This window comes from Thunnus thynnus, chromosome 18 (assembly GCF_963924715.1).
Source record: "Thunnus thynnus chromosome 18, fThuThy2.1, whole genome shotgun sequence".
Lineage (NCBI taxonomy): Eukaryota > Metazoa > Chordata > Actinopteri > Scombriformes > Scombridae > Thunnus > Thunnus thynnus.
Genome location: NC_089534.1, coordinates 28,896,172 through 28,916,607, shown reverse-complemented (window position 1 = coordinate 28,916,607; position 20,436 = coordinate 28,896,172). Strand labels below are relative to the sequence as shown.

Below are 20,436 nucleotides of genomic sequence, written 5' to 3'. Positions count from 1 at the left end.
TTCTGAGTCAATTGTATCCAATTTGATACAGAACTCTGACTGAAATCAGCAGATGAGACTCAAGGTTATCATGATATTGAAAAATATCCACCATTACAAGCTAGAAAAAATACACCATTTCTCAGGGAGAAAAAAGAAATAATTCAAACATATAATCACAACATCAGGTTCAGATCACTTGGTCAGCCATTTAGAGATAATTTGGTTACACACAGATTTAATAACTATATGCTTCATATAGAGCATAAAGTCAACTGAAATGATTTAGTGGTACATTTAAAAGTAATGCACAAGTTACTTTCCCTAGTAACTTATTACTTTTTATATGCAGTAACTGGTAAAGTGATTGAATTATTTTTTGAGAGAAGTAGCTACTAACTGTTACTTATTGCTCATTTTCAGTAACTTGCCCAGCATTGGTAAAAATAGGTCCAACAGGTTTGTAATAAACTCTAGTTTTCTTTAAACTTAAGGAAACATCCCTATAGGACATGTTTCTCTAGAGTATTTGGTCTAAACACACATTTTTGACTATAACATTCTTTTTTTTGTTGCTGCCAGTCCAGGCTTTTAAAGTTTCTTTCACAGTCGTACTTATTGAAGTTTCTGTGCATGATCGCCAGCAGAATGTCTAAAATGTAAAATGCCATTGCTAAGCATTCCTTGTCATTTTGTGGCTGGTAAAAATTTCCACCCAAAAGGGCAGCTCGCAGCCCTGCTGCTCTGTCGAGAGGAAAGTGTCTTTGTTGAAATGCTGGTGTCTGTTCTTTGGAAGCGGAGCGGCCCCATAGTACTGCTGTCACACCAAAGAGGAATCTAAGAGACTATTCAGAGCGCTAAGCAAGAAGGTTAATTAGCCAGACAATAGAAAAGTAATTTCATGATGTCACTTCTGCTTCCAACTGAAATTATTAATCTTTTGAACAGAGCCTCCTGGAAGCAGGGTTCAGACCTGCTTTACAGAGAGAGAGTGAGAGAGTGAGAGAGTGAGAGAGAGAGAGAGAGAGAGAGAGAGAGAGAGAGAGAGAGAGAGAGAGAGGCGAGAAGCACAGCTGAGCAGACACTGAACTAGCTGTGGGGGTTATTAACAGAAGTGCGACGGGGCTGCGGAATGACTGCCAGGGTGTTTTCTTTTGCTTCTTTCTGTTAGTTAGCTGAATAAGCTGATCTTTACCTCGAGTGGCTCTTATGAAAACCCCTCCCTGTCACTTTTGATAAATGAGATTGGTGTAACTAGAAAAAAAACACACAGCCACGTGGGAGAACTCGAAATGGCACTGCAGCAGAAAGTGACACATTCCAAAATGTAGTGCTTTGCAGAGGTGTGTGTGTGTGTGTGTGTGTGTGTGTGTGTGTCTCAGGCACAGCCAGTGTGCATGCATGTGCTTGTTGGGTTTGTGTGATTGACACAATTGTGTGCAAATGTCGACGCAAGCATTTGTATGTCAAATTACCTTGAAGACACTCTCCATACTGCTTGTTTGGCATACACAGAAAAAGTAACCATCCTTATGGAGGGGGGACTCTTGGCCTGTTGGTAATGTCATCAGTTCAATCCACCCACCATATATGATGCAATGACCTGAGGAGATGGATGCAATGACCTTTATATTTCCTCCTTCCAGCAAACTTTGATTCACAACTAACTGTTTAAGTAAGACCTGACTCATTAGTTTAGACTCCAAGTTTAGAAAGCACAAAGTGTTTTCAGTGAGCCTTGAATGTTGCAGATAAATAGAAGGTACAGTTTATAACTCTAGTAGCTCCAATGTGCAAGCATCGGTTTCTTATCCTAATTACGTGTATGTATTTTTTTAGATTCTCTACGCACTTTGTCTACTAGGTAGTCGGAAACACTGAAGAAGTCATGGAACACGAAACAGCCTTACTAGCCTGCCTGCTGCCTTCTGCCCACTGGTTGAACATCCTGAAGCATCCTTACCATCAAACTTTACAAGGGTCTATCATCGTCACATTTAGTAAGGAAAAAAATCAGACCAATAGTTCTCTTCCCATGGAGCCTACATGAAAACTATTTTCGCTCAGTAAATTTCTGCTGTCAGTCAGCTGTCCACTCAGCTTGTCAGGAGCTGCTGCTAACAGACTGCTGGGTCTGTAGACAGTGACAGCCAAACAGATGCCGGAGTTGGTGTGGTTTAAATGGACAGAATGCTTCCATAGTGCTTATGCACCGCTCACATCTCGCTTTTGATGTGGATTCGCAGCAAGAGTCTACAGCCATGTTTGCAGCTCTGTGAAGCTAGCTGCTGATGTTTAGCAGGTAATCTATATAATGTTTGCTATCAAAGTTTAGCACATTAGCATGCTAACATTGGCAGGTATTTGGTCATAAATCAAAGTACTGGACGAATTAAATTTCTGACTTGACGATGGTGTTTGATGAAAAGTCAAGGGATCAGGGTAGTTCCTGCTCTGCTGCACAAGGCAACCAATTACCCAAAAACCCTTCACCCAAATGATATTTTTAAAAAGTTAGACTTGCTCCTCATAAAGCAAAGTACTGGACAAATCTATACTTTGACCTGGAACTTTGGATCAGTGGATCGAAAGTTCCATCCTGTTGGGACATGAGTGTGAACCCAATAGACATTTCATTCCGATCCAAAAATGTCAACCTGCCTGTAGTGCTACTGGAAAAGTCAGAGGATCACCAAAGTCATTAGAATTCATTCTTTGGGGATCATGAATGTCTGTACAAGAGTTCATGGCAAACCATCCAATAGTTGTTAAGATATTTCAGTCTGGACCAAAGTGGAGCAAACAAAAACCAAATGTAAAACAAATGGTACCCAGCACTTAAACTCTAAACAGCTCTAAACAGCCTGCATTCACCTAAACACCAGCTTCTCTCCACAGGTCACACCCTCTCAGGCTCACACTTCAACTGTCTTTATTAAGCTCTGCACTCTGCATTCATCTGCTAAAGTGCAAACTCAATGTAATGTCTTGCAGAGTCTGCAGCCTTCAGAAGATGATAGGCAGATTTCTGCCCAAAAGCTACTTAGAGCTGTTCACAAAACCCACCGGCGGCAGAATGCTAATAGGAGCTAGTCTGCCATGTCTTGGAGATTAGATTAAATATCAGGGCCCTGATCCTGCTTCTGCAGCCTGCTCTCCTGCAGACAAACGTTTCAACACGGAGACTTACATCCAAATCTCATGTCTGTGGATGTGATAAGTCTGATTGTCACATCCGAGCTGAATCCTCCGCAGCAAAAAACCCTCAGTGCAGCAGAATATACAGAAAAGGCACAAAGGTATGTGGTATATAAAAGTGTCATATAACCTCTTTAGTATAGTAGCTGTAGTATTCTTTGCTGAATATTAGCAGATATTTAATGCCAGTATTTAAGGTTAAAAGACCGCTATAATTACATGAAATTCAGTGCTTTAATATTCATTAGAGTGGAAAAAGCAGTGAAACAGCATTCGCATGTGACACTTAAAGCATTCAATGATAGTGGAAGCTGGAGGATGCATTTGATTGTTACAATAGAACAGGGTAAGATTAGCATCTGGGTACCTTGCCCACAGCAAACTGAGTCATTAATTCCACATGTCCAGAAGCTATGACAGCAATGCATTATTTTATAAACAGTTTTTTTCCTCCTGTGATCTGATGCCATTTGAATATCTGCTCAATGCTATCTATCTGTTATCTATCTATCTAGTATCCAGTATCTATCTGGAGTCTATCTGTTGACAACCTTTTTTCATGACATAATGACACTACAACTAAATAAAAAGTGACCTGTGAACAAGAACTGCAATGAAATGTTTTACATTTTTTTGTCAACGAATAGAAAATTAATGATAATGTGAAAGACTGATGAATGGACAAATTAATTGACTACTGTTTTAATGCAAAGTCTCATAGAGGGAGCTGCATGTATCTGTGGAGGCACACACTGCGACTCCTGATTAGTAAAACAGTCTCCTCCAGTAATAATATCTCTTATTCAGAAGCTGATTTAGCTGTTTGACCTGTTGCTCTGCTGTTAATTAGAAGCATCTTGCATTCACTAACTTTCTGTCTCTGTCAATAATGTTACCTGTCATGAGCATTTCTTGGAAGAAGCAGATTTATGGACTAAATTCATCCACAATACACAGAGAATTAGACAAGAAGCAGTAACAAAATAGCTGAACAAACAAGGAGTTTGTTCCCAGGAGCAGGGTTCATATTGCCACAGTCACTGAGTGTGCATCACCTCACATCATCCGGTCTTTAATCCTTGGAGTTTACTCAAATATACTCCAAAGAAAAACCATAGACACCTATTATACACCTGTGAATGAGGCAGAGTAAAGCCGACATACTGTCTGTGATATGGAAGAGAAATAACAAACCAACAGGGAAACCTCCCACCATCAGCTGTATACTAATGAGATGTATTCTTGTACTAGCGATGTAAGGACATGGAGGCAAATTACTCATGAATGTCTGAATCATCATTTCTCATTAGTGTATTGCATATGATGTAGCACACACTGGTGTGTGTGCACACACTGGCCCTGTCACTTAGACAAAAAGAGAAACAGTAATGTGGGGGAGCCTGAAAGCCTAAAGGGCCATTATCTTCATTGGGTTCAGGATGAATAGATAAGTGCCTGACTAAAAATGAATGAACTCTTTTGTGCCGATTCATGTTGGAGTTTGGTACTTTTCAGGTCTACAGTGGTACGAAAATACATCCTCCCACGCCGAGTCCAACAACGACTCTCAATCAACCCCACCTTCTCAGACTTCAACCCTGTAACTGTACGAGTTACTGTGACAAAGTGTACATTTAGCATGGTCAGTGGTAACACTGACACACACATTTTCTTGACCAGAAAAATGTTAGCATCAGCTAACAATGTCAGCTTCAAATGTCTCAAACCAAGACAAGCAAATCTTTTGTGGTCTTGCAAATAATGTCTTCACTCAGAAGTAAAAGCAGAGGTAGATTGAAGATGTTGTTATGGTACCGCAAAGCCTCTGAGGGAGGAGATTGTGGTAGATGCTTTAGCATGCAGTGGCTGACTTCAACACCAGAGACTAGAATTTACTCTCTTCTCCTACCAACAGTTAAAGTTGATTTATTTTATTCATGACCAACATCTTTCCCTAACCTTGACCAAGAGATTTAAGAAAAGATTCTTAACTTACTAGCTTTGTCCAGAGCTTTGAACACACACACACACACACACAGTCCTCATCAGCAATCTCAAGTTTGCTCAGTTGTCATCACATACCCTAAGAAGAAATTTAGGTCATATGATAACAGGTGGTTGTGTATGGAGGGAGATGGTAATTCTGTTAATATGTTATATGGTCTGTCTTCACTACTAATCTTTGATGCTGTAAGTGGTAGTTAGAATTGTACTTAAGCAAGTCATTTTAGTTGTCTAAATTAGAACAAACCATAAACACGGCAAATAAGAAAACGCTCATACAAATCATCAACAGTCAGATGCATAGTTTTGAAAGGCTTCATTTTGTGTTTAAGTAGAAGGACTTCTTGTGTATCATTTTGGTGTACTCTACTGCTCTAGTACTACAGAGACTTGACTCCCATGCTGGTTCATGAACAGTCTAGAAGTACTCGGAAAAGACAAACTTGTACGGGGAACAATATGGGGTAATGATGACTTGTTTGTGCTCAGGGGATTTTCTGAGCTGGACCCTTTAGATAGCATATATAAGCATTCTGAATTCCTCCAGCTTCGAATGAAACACTCTACTGTTGCCATGATACCAGAGGTCAGGCATGGATACCAAGACAGAGTTTTATATCTAAATGTTCTTTACTGTGATGATACAACACAAAAGAGATAAAAGTTACTTTTTGCAATGCCTGTGGCACAGTGGTTCTGATATGTAGTTTGGTGTCCATATTTATCAGTGTAGGTGTACTGGGATCCAGTTTTGTTGCTACACTGAGTCTATTCCCATTTGAATTTTTTTTAGATAAATTTTGCATTGATTGCCACAGTGTGCTGTCAGGAGACAGACTGTGGTTCTGTATATTTCAGTTTGCCACTTTTTCTTCTTCTCTTTACTATTCAAACTCAGGTGCTGTCTGTGCAGACTCTATATCCTCTGGAGCTCGTGCTGAAATGAAATTTCGGCATGCACAACACAGTCAGGAAAGTTGTGAATGTTCAGGAAAATCAATATCAACTTCAATCTTTTACAACAGTATGGAAGTAGTGTTGAAATTGTGGTTATCATGACAACACTGAGACCCACATTTCCAAGTCTATCTACTGTAACAGTATGGGCCTGCCTGTGTTCAGATAAGTAGTGCTATGGAATGATTCTGCACCCGGTCTCTCCCCGTCCACCTGTGGGCCAGTCAGGGCATGAAGGCTGGAGTCTGGCAGCCCTGGGGTTGGCGCAGCGGCGTCTGTCAGGAGCTGTGATGAGTGTTCACATCAAGGCCTTCCACTGATTACTGCTGTCCCAGCTCTGCTCAGCATATGAGAGAGCCACCTGCATGGCCGCCATGCTTGACTTGTCAGGAGACATCTCGTTTTGCTAACACTGTGACCTCCACACCATCTATCCTCCACAGAGAGCCCTTGACTTTGACCGGATGATTTACTAAACATCCTTCCTCAGTGCGCTGTGCTGCTCTATGTGATGGAACACTCCTATTTGTGTTCCCCAGGCCTTTGAGCAGATTCTAAAGGACTTTGCAGGTCATTTGCAATGTACCTTATTCTGGGCTGGAGTTTGGGGCAAAATAACTTATCCACAGCACATGAAATATTGTATAGTAATAACAGTTTCAGGCAGTTTGGAGTTCTTGGATACAGTAATAATCTGCACCATTGTTCTTCTATAAATCAATCTGTTGATCTAATATTGATTTAAAGAGATAGCATCAGTTGATGAAAAGTTTTGCGTTTGTTGTTCCAAACAAAAAGAGTGGTGTACCTTAAATCTTGAGTAGTGGTGCACAGGATACAGCATATGAATTTTAAAAAAGGAGGTAGGGTAGAAAGGAGTTGTAAGTTTTTCACCAAAGATTTTATGAAAAATCATTGCACTGTAAAAAAAAATGGTACATTTATTCAAACTTCACTGTCATTTCAGTATTAATATAATTCTTAAGAATACCACAAATTCTCACAGCAGGTATACAAATAATGGCCGATTGCTAACGAAAGCCAAGGTAAAAAACAATAAGGTGGAATTTCCTGAATTATAATGTCTCACATGGTAAATTCAGTATAAAGTACATTTGCAATGTAAATTTTCAGTGTTGTTATATTACAACAATGGAATCTAGGACAAATAATGCACACACACGCACAAACACACACAAAACAAGCTGCCAGGCAGTCACAAACAATTTTTTTCCCCGTCTGAATTCCCTCTAAATCCAGTGAGTCATATTAGTGTCTTGTGTGTTATGTCTCGTGCTATATATACATTATACTTTGTTGAAAAGCGCTGTCATTCCTTGTTCCAAAATACATGCAGAACTGCATTCAAATGTCCATCATTTTTGAGGTAGTTAGCCCCTACAGTCAGCCACAGGCTAAACCTTTTCCTATTCATCCCTTTAGCTTTTATAGTAAACTCACCATCATTATGCTCATTAGCATATGCATTCCTAGCTTGACAGGAAAGTTCAACCCAATGCAAAGATATGATTCCTCACAAAAAAATATTGCATAATGCAATGGAGTGTATGTGCAGGTGGACATGTGAGTGTGGGTATGTGCAGCCATATCTGAGTGTATGCCTGCTCTGTACAGATGTAGATATGTGTATACTTGTGTGGGTGTGAACCAGCAAGGAAAAAAGGGATAATCTCAGTTTATATTGGAAAGCACGCTGTTTTTATTTCATGCTGTTTATCTGCATGTTTTTGTAATCTGAATAATAATATTGTATAATGACACTACCCATGAAATGAAGCGCAAATGTGCACAGTGGTGTACTGAATTTATTCTGACTCCTCATTCCTTTTTATTTTGACTGTCATCTGAGTTATTACACTGTATCTCAGAGGGATTATCACATGTGCAAACATGCATAAATATAATTGAAGGTGCGTCTTTGTCTTTACAGAAATAAGTGAGGTTACATGGGAGCAGGCATGCATGATAGGTCCCACTTTACTTGACCACTGAGATATGCTAATTTATGGCCGTCCCATAAATCTATACCTGAGTGCTCTACCCACCCACAGAAATTGACCTAGGTCACATGACTTCCCAGAGAGATACCGTTCCAGTGTCCCCTGGGAACTGATAACTGACAGGCTCCATTATGGAACAAACTGTACAAGACAAACACAAAATATATGGCTTTGACAATAGAATTTATATTGTTTTGAATTAAAAGTCAATGTCCAGATGCTTTATATCTCATGAAAATGTAATTATTGTCACCATATTACATAACCCTGCCTGTGAATATGTGACTTCTTAAAGGGAAATTACTTTTACAGTTTGGATGATTTGATTTCATAATTTTGGCCACCATTCCTAAGTCTAATAATAGGGCACCATGTTAATTCAGGCAGAGTCATTGAAGTCATACTTGCGCTAGTCATGTTTCACCATCAGCTGCTTGGCTACCAGTGTCAGTTCTCACTCCTGGCACTAAACTATGTAATTATTTGCTATAAATGGTCAGTTCCTTGATGGACATGTCTCTGACCAAACCATATTAATTGAGATTAATTATTATGCAGCAACATGACTTGAAATAAGGGGGCAAGAGCAACAAGTCAGACGATGGCTACGTTAGATTAGCCAAACTTATTTGGTGGAGATAACAAAGGGGAAAGGTAAAATTACCTGTGTCTTATCTTTCAAGTGCACTTAGTTTTGAAAAGTGGTATGGCTTAACTTTTAGTTTGGCTAGACTTTTGGGTTGTTTACAACCTACCTTATGGTATGACTACTTTTTCTCAGCAATTATTTTTGTGAGTACATTGTTATCGTAACTGATGGAAATTATATCCAAAACTATGAAAATAACACTGAATTTGTACTATCGTTAAAGCTTTGGTTCAAAATAATAAAACTTGGGGCCTTTAAACCAATTCTTGCTATCTCGTTACGTTTTTTTCTTCCTGCCTTTTCCACCTTTTTGTCTCCCCTTACCTTCAAACCCTAAGCAGATTGTAAAAGTCAAGGATCAAAACTTTGTTCTAATGCCTGGAGCTGTGATGACAGCAGTTGTCTGGACCAAAGTCTTGTCAGATCAATACACCTCAAGATGACTGGAAAAGATTCAGTCCTCTGGGCCAAATCCAACAGAGATTACTTAAAACTGAGGCACACTCCCCTGTGAGCCTGCCACAGGAACTTGTGAGATAAGATAAAAGTTTAATGATCCCTGAAGGTATCTGATAAAGATTTCAAATGAGGCAATGATGGTATGTTTAAAGTGATTCCATTTAACAGATGTTTTGGGGAAATTATTTTAACATTTTACTCATTTCTGTTGAGACACAGTTGGGCCTGTGACTCCATCTCACATCTTTTAATCTCTTTTATGCCTGAGTGTGTTCTGAGGTCTGAGGGGTCTTGTTGAAGTGCTGATAGAGTTTATGAATGCTAACTTTAACTCATCTGTCTTTATGTTTCTGTTTCTCACACAGGTTCCTATGTATGACTCTACCATGGACCACATCATCTGCTGCCTGTTGGTCCTGGGAGCCACAGTGATGATCACCCATGCATGCCCCAAGTACTGTGTATGCCAGAATCTGTCAGAGTCCCTGGGAACACTGTGTCCCTCCAAAGGCCTTCTATTCGTGCCTCCGGACATTGACCGCAGCACGGTGGAGCTGCGACTGGGAGGCAACTACATCCTCCGTATCACACAGCAGGACTTTGCTAATATGACTGACTTAGTAGACCTGACCCTCTCCAGGAACACCATTAGCTACATCCAGCCCTTCTCTTTTGGTGACCTGGAAACGCTGCGCTCACTTCATCTGGACAACAACCGCTTGATGGAGCTTGGCCCTGATGACTTGCGAGGTTTGGTAAACCTGCAGCACCTCATTGTCAACAATAACCAACTAGGACGCATTCATGACAAGGCATTTGAAGACCTTGCACCTGCCTTGGAGGATCTGGACCTCTCTTACAACAACTTGATGTCTCTGCCCTGGGACTCAGTCCGCCAGATGATCAACCTGCACCAGCTCAGTCTGGACCACAACTTGTTGGACTTCATTCCAGAGGGCACCTTCACAGACCTGGAAAGGCTGGCGAGACTGGACCTGACATCTAACCGACTGCAGAAGCTACCCCCAGACCCCATCTTTGCCCGCGCCCAGGACTCGATGATCTTGACCACACCCTACGCTCCCCAGCTGTCCTTGAGCCTGGGTGGGAACCCACTGCACTGCAACTGTGAGATGTTGTGGCTGCGGAGACTTGAAAGAGACGACGACCTGGAGACTTGTGCCTCCCCTCCTGCACTTAAGGGTCGTTACTTTTGGAAAATAAAGGAGGAGGAGTTTGTGTGTCAGCCACCTCTCATTACCCAACACACCCACAGAATGCTGGTCTTGGAGGGCCAGACAGCCAGCCTAAGGTGCGAAGCTACTGGAGATCCTTCCCCCACCATCCACTGGATCTCCCCTGATGATCGGCTGCTTGGCAACTCCTCTCGCACCGCAGTGTTCAGCAATGGAACCCTGAGCATCACTATTACCACCTCCAAGGACTACGGCACCTTCACCTGCATTGCCGCTAATGTTGCCGGGGAGTCCACTGCCTCAGTGGAGGTGTCCATAGTCCAGCTCCCCCACCTTAGCAACGGTACCGGGCAGCCAGCACAGCCAAAGTCCCGTCTCTCTGACATCACAGGCACCACCAGGATCAGCAAGGGGGCTCCCAAGAGCCAACCAGAGAAGGCTGTATCTGTCTCTGAGGTAACAGCTGTGTCAGCGCTGGTCAAGTGGATGGTGAGCAAGTCAGCACCCAAGGTGAAGATGTACCAGCTCCAGTACAACTGCTCTGACGATGAGGTTCTGATCTACAGGTAAACACTTCAATATTTTTGTAGGAAATGTGAAATATAGGTACAGTTTTTTTGTGGAAATTCTGAATAGGTATAGAATGTAATTGGTTGATTGATAATTAATATTTTTATATTACCAATGCATCCAATGACTATGTGTTATGTGAAAGGGATCGCTCATAGTGATGAGAGAATTATCACCAACTCTGCAGTTCCCCTCAGTGCTATGGAGTCAGCTGCAGTTGTTTTTAGTGAAAAAGCTCCAGTAAGCCTGCTGTGACAAATCTGGTAATTGTGAGGACCCAAAAGCAAGATGCAGAGACAGAGTAGGTGAGGTAAAAAGGCAGTTTACCTGTTCTTTGTACAAAAACAAGGTCAGTAACAAGTAGGCAGCTAGCAAAGGCAAAAGGGAGCTGGCAGGCAAGCAAAATCCAGACAGACAGACAGAACAAGAACTGGACAGCAAAGGCCATGAGGCTTTTTCACAGCAGACATGAGTGAAGGTGGAGTTCAGGGAGTGGCTGATTAGGGAAATAAAGGGCAGGTGTGCAGGAAGAGCTGATAGGCAGAATGTCTATTGCAGACAAGGGTATAAAAATAAAAAATAAAGACTTAGACTGGACTTTATCCATTTTCTTGTAAAGTATTGTGGCTTTCTCCCACAATGTTTCTAAGAACAAAAACAAAAAGTTCTGTCACTCATATAACCAGGCTGTCAAGTGCATTTAATTGAGTAGCTTACCACAAGTTCCAAGTGCATGCCTCCCTTCACAATATGCCAATGGCAACATTAATTCAGCACCCTGCTCAGTGGACAGAGACAAATAGTAAATTAAAGCTGCAAGCAGCGATGATCGGGCCCTCGCACCCCAGCGCATGTCGAAGTGACGCTCAGTCGAAGGGCTTTTGTCAGTGACTTGTTGTGTAAAGTTTGAGGCAGATCCAACCATGTACACTCAAGTTATATCAATTTCCTCTGTCATGGCGAAACATCAAAACTCAACGCCACGCCACGGCCAAACCATCATGATCATACACTACTCTAGATGACACACACTGATTTTGAAGTCCTTACGATGAAATCTGTAGGAGGAGTGCGTTAAAATACAAGGTATGCGAAATGGCCAAAAAAAGGCGAAAATTGACCAGTTTTTCAAGATGGCCCATTTCCTGTTCGACTTACAATAAGGCTTCAAGAGGCTTTTTTGTGCGTGTTGACATTATACATGTGCCCTGTGAATTTCATCTTTCTACGTTAATCTGGAAGGCGGGGCTGCAATTTTGAAATTTTAAAGGGGGCGCTGTTGAGCCATTTTGCCACGCCCATTCAAAGCGACCACATAGGATTTTAGCTGACATCACTCTAGACATGTGTGTCAAGTTTCATGACTGTAGAGCAATCCCTTCTCCCTGAAAAACAGTATCATATTTCATGGCGAAGGATGTGTCGCCATGGTAACAGCATTCAGTTTTGGGTCATGAGCTGCCAAATGTAGCATCACCAAGGTCTTGTTTATTAGCTGACTTAATTTCAGGTGCATCAGCCAAATTTCCTAGGAGTAATTAGACAAAGTACGACGCATGATACTTCCTGTTGCCAGTAGGTGGCGCTATGACTTTCGCTAAATATGAGACTGAACATGTGTTCAGATTGGGACTCTTAACAAGCATATGAAATTTGGAAAAGATCAGACCACGTGGAGTCAAGTTATAAGGCATTGAAATTTCATGGCGTCACATCGAAATTCGCCGCGTCGCCATGGCAACACCTTTCAACGAAGGGTCACCAACTTCATAATATAAGATCTCCAAGGTCTTGAGGCTATTCTCAGTAAATTTCAGCTGGATTCCATCACCGTGCTGCCCACAGGGCGTCAGAGCGTAAAACATGTAACTTCCTGTTGCCAGGAGGTGGCGCTATGACTCATATCCTGTATTGTCACATGGACCCGTTCAGGGCGGGACTCTTATGAAGCACAAAAGGTTTGGCTCTCTTAGGATCATGTATGCCGGAGTTATAGCCGTTTCATTTTTCATGGCGAAGGATCGAAATTCGCCGCCCAGCCACGCCCCCTAGGAAAGACTAATGAGAATTGTTTTAATAACTTTTAATCTCCTATGCCTGTAGATGATACGGACCGAATTTGAAAGTCCTGGGGTCAAATCTCTAGGAGGAGTTCGTTAAAGTATGCGGGCTGGAAATGACAAAATCGGTGCAAAATTTCAACTTTGATACAAAATGGCCGACTTCCTGTTTGAGTTAGGCTATGTGTCCTTGAGACTTTTTGGTGCGTCTGGTCATGATACATATGCATACCGAATTTCGTTCTCCTACGACAATCTGTATCGAGGGGCTCAATTTTCTTGACTTTCTAGGTGGCGCTGTCGAGCCATTTTGTCCCGCTTTATTTCGAGACCCATAAAATATCGAAATTTTCGCCAGTCCTGACATCTGTGCAAATTTTCATGAGTTTTCGTGCATGTTTAGGCCCTCAAAAATGCGTTTGTTTCGGAGGAATAATAATAATAATTAAAGCTGCAAGCAGCGATGATCGGGCCCTCGCACCCCAGCGCATGTCGAAGTGACGCTCAGTCGAAGGGCTTTTGTCAGTGACTTGTTGTGTAAAGTTTGAGGCAGATCCAACCATGTACACTCAAGTTATATCAATTTCCTCTGTCATGGCGAAACATCAAAACTCAACGCCACGCCACGGCCAAACCATCATGATCATACACTACTCTAGATGACACACACTGATTTTGAAGTCCTTACGATGACATCTGTAGGAGGAGTGCGTTAAAATACAAGGTATGCGAAATGGCCAAAAAAAGGCGAAAATTGACCAGTTTTTCCAGATGGCCGACTTCCTGTTCAACTTACAATAAGGCGTCAACAGACTTTTTTGTGCGTCTTGACATTATACATGTGCCCTGTGAATTTCATCTCTCTACGTTAATCTGGAAGGCGGGGCTGCAATTTTGAAATTTTAAAGGGGGCGCTGTTGAGCCATTTTGCCACGCCCATTCAAAGCGACCACATAGGATTTTAGCTGACATCACTCTAGACATGTGTGTCAAGTTTCATGACTGTAGAGCAATCCCTTCTCCCTGAAAAACAGTATCATATTTCATGGCGAAGGATGTGTCGCCATGGTAACAGCATTCAGTTTTGGGTCATGAGCTGCCAAATGTAGCATCACCAAGGTCTTGTTTATTAGCTGACTTAATTTCAGGTGCATCAGCCAAATTTCCTAGGAGTAATTAGACAAAGTACGACGCATGATACTTCCTGTTGCCAGTAGGTGGCGCTATGACTTTCGCTAAATATGAGACTGAACATGTGTTCAGATTGGGACTCTTAACAAGCATATGAAATTTGGAAAAGATCAGACCACGTGGAGTCAAGTTATAAGGCATTGAAATTTCATGGCGTCACATCGAAATTCGCCGCGTCGCCATGGCAACACCTTTCAACGAAGGGTCACCAACTTCATAATATAAGATCTCCAAGGTCTTGAGGCTATTCTCAGTAAATTTCAGCTGGATTCCATCACCGTGCTGCCCACAGGGCGTCAGAGCGTAAAACATGTAACTTCCTGTTGCCAGGAGGTGGCGCTATGACTCATATCCTGTATTGTCACATGGACCCGTTCAGGGCGGGACTCTTATGAAGCACAAAAGGTTTGGCTCTCTTAGGATCATGTATGCCGGAGTTATAGCCGTTTCATTTTTCATGGCGAAGGATCGAAATTCGCCGCCCAGCCACGCCCCCTAGGAAAGACTAATGAGAATTGTTTTAATAACTTTTAATCTCCTATGCCTGTAGATAATACGGACCGAATTTGAAAGTCCTGGGGTCAAATCTCTAGGAGGAGTTCGTTAAAGTATGCGGGCTGGAAATGACAAAATCGGTGCAAAATTTCAACTTTGATACAAAATGGCCAACTTCCTGTTGGAGTTAGGCTATGTGTCCTTGGGACTTTTTGGTGCGTCTGGTCATGATACATATGCATACCGAATTTCGTTCTCCTACGACAATCTGTATCGAGGGGATCAATTCTAGGTGGCGCTGTCGAGCCATTTTGTCCCGCTTTATTTCGAGACCCATAAAATATCGAAATTTTCGCCAGTCCTGACATCTGTGCAAATTTTCATGAGTTTTCGTGCATGTTTAGGCCCTCAAAAATGCGTTTGTTTCGGAGGAATAATAATAATAACTCCTTCAGTTTCAATAGGGCTTCGCACCGGTCGGTGCTCGGGCCCTAATAAAGTGCCCTCCTAAACAGTAAACAGGATATGAAACTCATCAATGTAAGACAATATGTGAACAATAAGTCAAAACAAAGCTAGGTTACATCAGCCATGTAGACCTGTGTGCATGGCAGCAACATGGGAAGATCAGTCTTTTCAATTAAAAACCTGCAAACATCACAAGCAAAGAATCGGTATGAAAAGAGCATATTGCCTTACCTTCAGAAGTGTTTTCTTCCAGTCTTCTTCACCGCAAAGTCCTTGATTGTGAATGTGAATCCACAGCCTGAAGAATGTCATGCTCAACTGACATTAGGATGAGGTGGCCCAGTCTTTCTTGCTGCATAGTTGACTACAGTCTACTTTTAAAAATTGTTCCCCAGATTTCGTTTATCTCTTCTGTAGTTTATACTGCCACTCAGAGGTGAAGAAGTTGGAGTTTTTATTCTTGCAAGATTCAGGTTCCATTTTGGCCCAATAAGCGCCCACTTTTTGGTCTATTCTGTTGCTCTAGTGACCTGGGTCAGTGCTGTAGGGATCTGACATGTCTCCTACCGGTGCTTCTCCTCCGGTAGTTGGTGTTACTCCTTCTCTTTCCTCTACCTCAGTCCTCCATCCTCCTCCATAGCAGCAGAGGGGTTTCCTACTGGCTCGTGGTCTCCTCCGGCTGCCTGCTCCACTTCTCTAGCCTCTTCCTCAGCACACGGTCCTCCATCCTCCACAGCAGCAGATGTAGTAGCTCTGTTTTCATCACTACATTCGCTTAAACATTCGCCATAACGACTATGTAAGATTATAACATATCAGATGATGTGTTTTCAGCTTGTTCCACTGCCCCCCAGGTGGTTAAACATTAAATTTATTTGGCTTTAATGCTGATAATTTGTTCTGTTTTACCTTAAGTAAAAGGCATTTTTCACAGCAGGAATAGTTTGTGTAGGAAGCTGTCTGAAATAGCTTCCATCTGATTTGAAATCACAGCAGCTTCGTGCAATTTGTAAATTACAGTTGTCATTATTGCAGTGTCAATATTTTTTCAATGTTTGTACAGCACTAAGTAGATCTTCATTACTGAAAGATGAGGAAGGAATGGCGTATAGTAAAAAGGACATGGAGTCTGAATGAAAGGTGCATTATAAAACTACATATACAGAATGATTTGCTTTGGAGATCTTAAAGACAGATGCATTTTGGTCAAACATATAATGATGCCTATTTACAGAGTGCAGTGTTCACAGAGTCACCCAGCAAGACTTCCCAGAGGAATCAGTATATTGCAGAGTTCCATATAATATTTCACACTCATGTTGGCAAACCCAAGGGATCCATCCATCATCCCATGTCTGTATTGTCCATCAAATTGCTAAACGGCAAGCAAAAACAACTATTTTCCCTTCTTCAACACTGTTTCATCATCTGATGTCTCCCTCAGTAAGCACTGTGCTGTGTTGAGTTTGATTATGCTCAGTAGTCCAGAACCAGTGGAAATTCAAAGCTCGGGAGGCAAAGCTTCTGTCAATCCAGCAGCATTTGATGGGGATGAAACTGTATTAGATGAGGCTTGTATTCTACTGCCACAGCCTCCAAAACGAATGTGAAACCAGACAGAGTAAAATCCAATTACTTAATGCCATTTAAATCAGTTACTCCTCTCACAACTGTGGAAAGCAAAATATTTAGAGCTGTAGCCTCAGGGCTGCGGCCATCCATCTTTTGCAATATTTCCCTCCATTATGAAGCATATTTTCTTACTTGTTTTATCCTGATAATAATAGAGGAAGAATGTTTTTCAGTCCAGGAAACTAATGTAATGTTTACTCACTTACTTACTAATTCTAGTAAGTAAGCAAGTACATTTTATTTGTACAGCGCTTATCATAGACATTAGTCACAAAGTGTGTTACAAGCATAATACAACATACTGAATTATATTCAGTATTATTGATATTATTTGTATACACTATTCATGTATAATGTATTTAGAAACAAATCTATGAATTTACTTTACAAGAACTTTAATCATTATTTTCATTTGGCAGTCATGATATTGATATGATTATGGAGAAAGATTATATAATATAGACACTATTAATTTATGTAAATATTCAGATAGCATATGCACACCCAGTACTTATAGAAATGACAGCTGTTGTGAAGTCACTCCCAGAGGGCTCATTTATAAACACTGCATCCCTGCAAATCAGGATTTTCTAAGTGTGCTGCCTTCTACATTAAAGTGTGATATATATAAAAAAAAACAAAGTGAATTGCAAATGTGCTTACCTTCACATTTTGGACTGCGGAAGAGAAAGACTCAGGTGGCAAAACAGTGAAATTAATTAAAATGCTCTGCTGGCACTTTCAATCTATTCTTTAAGCCCCATGTCAAATTACATCGACTTGTAATAATAAGTTCCCAGAGGAACAGCCAGTTCCTCCCTTCATCATTTATGTGTGGCTTCAATCTGAACACCATCTAGTTTCTCCTTTATTTTTTATGAGCTGCAAAGATTTATGCCTTAATGCTACTGTGACTGCTACTTCAAATGTACAGTACAGACTGACAATCATAAAGTTAGAATGAGCCTGCATTAGTGGTTCAGAATGAATAATTAGAGCCGCTTCAGACAGACAAGTATCCCCATGTTCACATTTGACAATTCCCCACCTCAGAGTTTACCTCCAATGCTGACATTCAATGTTAATTAGTAAGTAGTTTGCCTCTTATGTAGTCAGGCAGACAGTAATGGTGTGGAGATTGAGGCCGTAGATGGGTATGTAGTGCGTTTGACTTTCATGCATAAGACCGGAGTCATGTCCCATCATAGACTGTAGCCATGATAATTTCCTAAACTTGAGCGAGTGTTTTAGTTGCCTAAACTTAACCAAACCTCAACCACAATCTTTCCCATACCTTCACCTTACCATAGTTGCCATGCGCAGATACTGTTGAAAGCAAGAATTTAAAAGATTGACACTGGATGTTATAAAAACTAATAGTCCAGTATTGATGTTCTTGTCTGGTAATAGAGTTAAAAGGCCTTGTGAAATATAACTGCCAGGAGTAGCATGACATGCTGCAAAAGATCTTAGGTGGGAGCTCCTAACCCTGATCATTCTCTAACCTTAACCTTGTTCAGTAGGCTTGGAACAAACTAGTTTGTATGACGTGTTTTCATGTCTAAATGAAAAGTTCTCATAACTATTCTGAATGTTTACACCCAAAGGCAGGTTGGAAAGCCTGCCATCATAGCCTCTTTGGCGCTACATACACTGTTTCCTCACCCTACAGCAAGAACTCTTTTTTTGTCTTTATAGTCTTGAAATGATAAATAATACAGTTGAGGATCACTGCGCACATTTTCAGACATTCTCTCTAGAAGGCATTCATGGTGTAAGAATCAGTTGTTCAAATGAAAAGTGACAGAAGTAGTTGTGTAAGCATACAGCTTAAAACAAGCATTAAATATCCCCTTCAATTACATTTTCAATGTAAGTGTTGGGGGCCAAAATCCACAGTGTATCCACACAGTCATTTTGTGTGAAAATGCATTTAAAAGTTGATGTGAAGCTTATATGAGGCTTCAGCAGTCTGAGTTAGTCATATCAAGTGGATATCTGACACATATACAGTCTTTTTAGCATCAAATTCCGTCTTTGTGTTTCCCTGTTGAGCTGCGGTGGAAGAATAGTAACAAAAAGAGGGACTTTGGCACTAAAAAGACTGTAACGTGGAAAGATATCTACTTGATTTGACTCATTTGGGTAGCTCCATATTAACTTCAGATAATCTTTTAAATACATTTTTGCACAATATTCTTGAGTGTCTATGCTCCCTGAGGTTTGGGTCCTACTTGTGGCCGTTGCTGCATATGATCAATAAAGAAAAAGTGAAGTTTTGTGTGCAGATGATGCTGGTAATTGGGAAAATTAGTTATTGAAGATAGGAAGATTTGAATTCAAAATCTGGTGAGACAGATTTGCTTCCATAGCAGAGACCTTAAACTGAACCTTGCTGAGCCCCACTGATAGTGTCTGCTGAAGATGTCTGGATGTCTGGAACATGAGACAGATATGAGCTGAACCAACAGTCCCTAATGACAACCCAGGAATTTGCCTGATCAATTAAGATGTTAGCAAAAGCTGCACCAAATCTACAGTAGAGGGATTCTAACAGAGCTTTCATGCTGCCATGAGAATATCATTTCCTACCTTAATAAGGACAGTCTCTGTGTGGTGTGTTGTTCTGAAAGCAGCTCAAAATGTTTCACAGAGTTATTCATGAAAGCCAAGTTGAATTCAGGAAAGTTGAGTGGAGACAACTCTGTAAAAGTTTAGATAAGAGTGGAAGTTTGGAAATAGGCCTGTAGCTGCTGGGATGGAAGGGATCCAGACAACCTAATCGTTTTAGCTGTGTCCCGCTGTTGTGCAGAAAAGGTACAGTAAGAGTTGTCAGCTGTTTCCTCTTCAAACACTGGAGCTGGAGGACAATGTTATCACTGCTCCACTTTCCATGATTGGCATATTGTTACTTGAACTAAAGGTTCTATGTGATCCTTTATGTAGGATGGGTGAATGAAGGCCTGAGGGCCCAGGGAATTTCAAAATTCAAAACCAGAACAGACTTTTAACAATGTGCCATTGTAAAGCTGAAAATAAGTTGTTTTTTTTCTTTTTTAAATTCCTGAAAAGTGCACTATTTTGAGATGCTCCAAAGTTTGTGAGTGAGGTACATCCACTGTTCTCAGGTAAAAGTACTGCTACTTTATGATTAGAGTTACTCAAGTGAAAAGAAAAGTAGTCAACAAAACAGTAATTAGAATAAGAGTATAAAAGTATATGGAAAAAACAACTTGAGAAGTGACTGACTTTATGACTAATCAGTTTTGTTTTAGTTTTTTATCACTGATATTGTTTCAAGCACAGGTGATCTTATTTGATTAAAGATAAAGAATTGCACACACATCTGTAGCCAGTCAGCTTTCTACAGTAGAGCTGCAAACTTTTTGAACACAATACCCAGCACTATCAGACAATACTCTACCTTCTCTAGTTGTAAATCACAATTGAAATCATGGCTGAAACACAACCAATCATGTGACCATTAACCAAGAAGTACTAAACATAGAGTATTTTATTTCATTTTGTCTATGGTGTAATGTTTTAAATGGAAAGTG

The 20,436-nt window shown here is 41.0% G+C and overlaps 1 protein-coding gene across 2 annotated transcripts in view; it reads left to right on the top strand.

Annotated features, from left to right (window-relative positions):
• Positions 1–20,436, top strand: part of lrfn2b (leucine rich repeat and fibronectin type III domain containing 2b) — a 176,308-nt gene that overhangs the window by 142,155 nt on the left and 13,717 nt on the right. For both annotated transcript variants that reach the window (XM_067572745.1, XM_067572746.1), the window contains one exon: positions 9,633–11,029. In XM_067572745.1, the coding sequence (XP_067428846.1) occupies positions 9,639–11,029 (1,391 nt within the window). In that variant the 5' untranslated portion in view covers positions 9,633–9,638. The remainder of the gene's footprint in view (positions 1–9,632; positions 11,030–20,436) is intronic.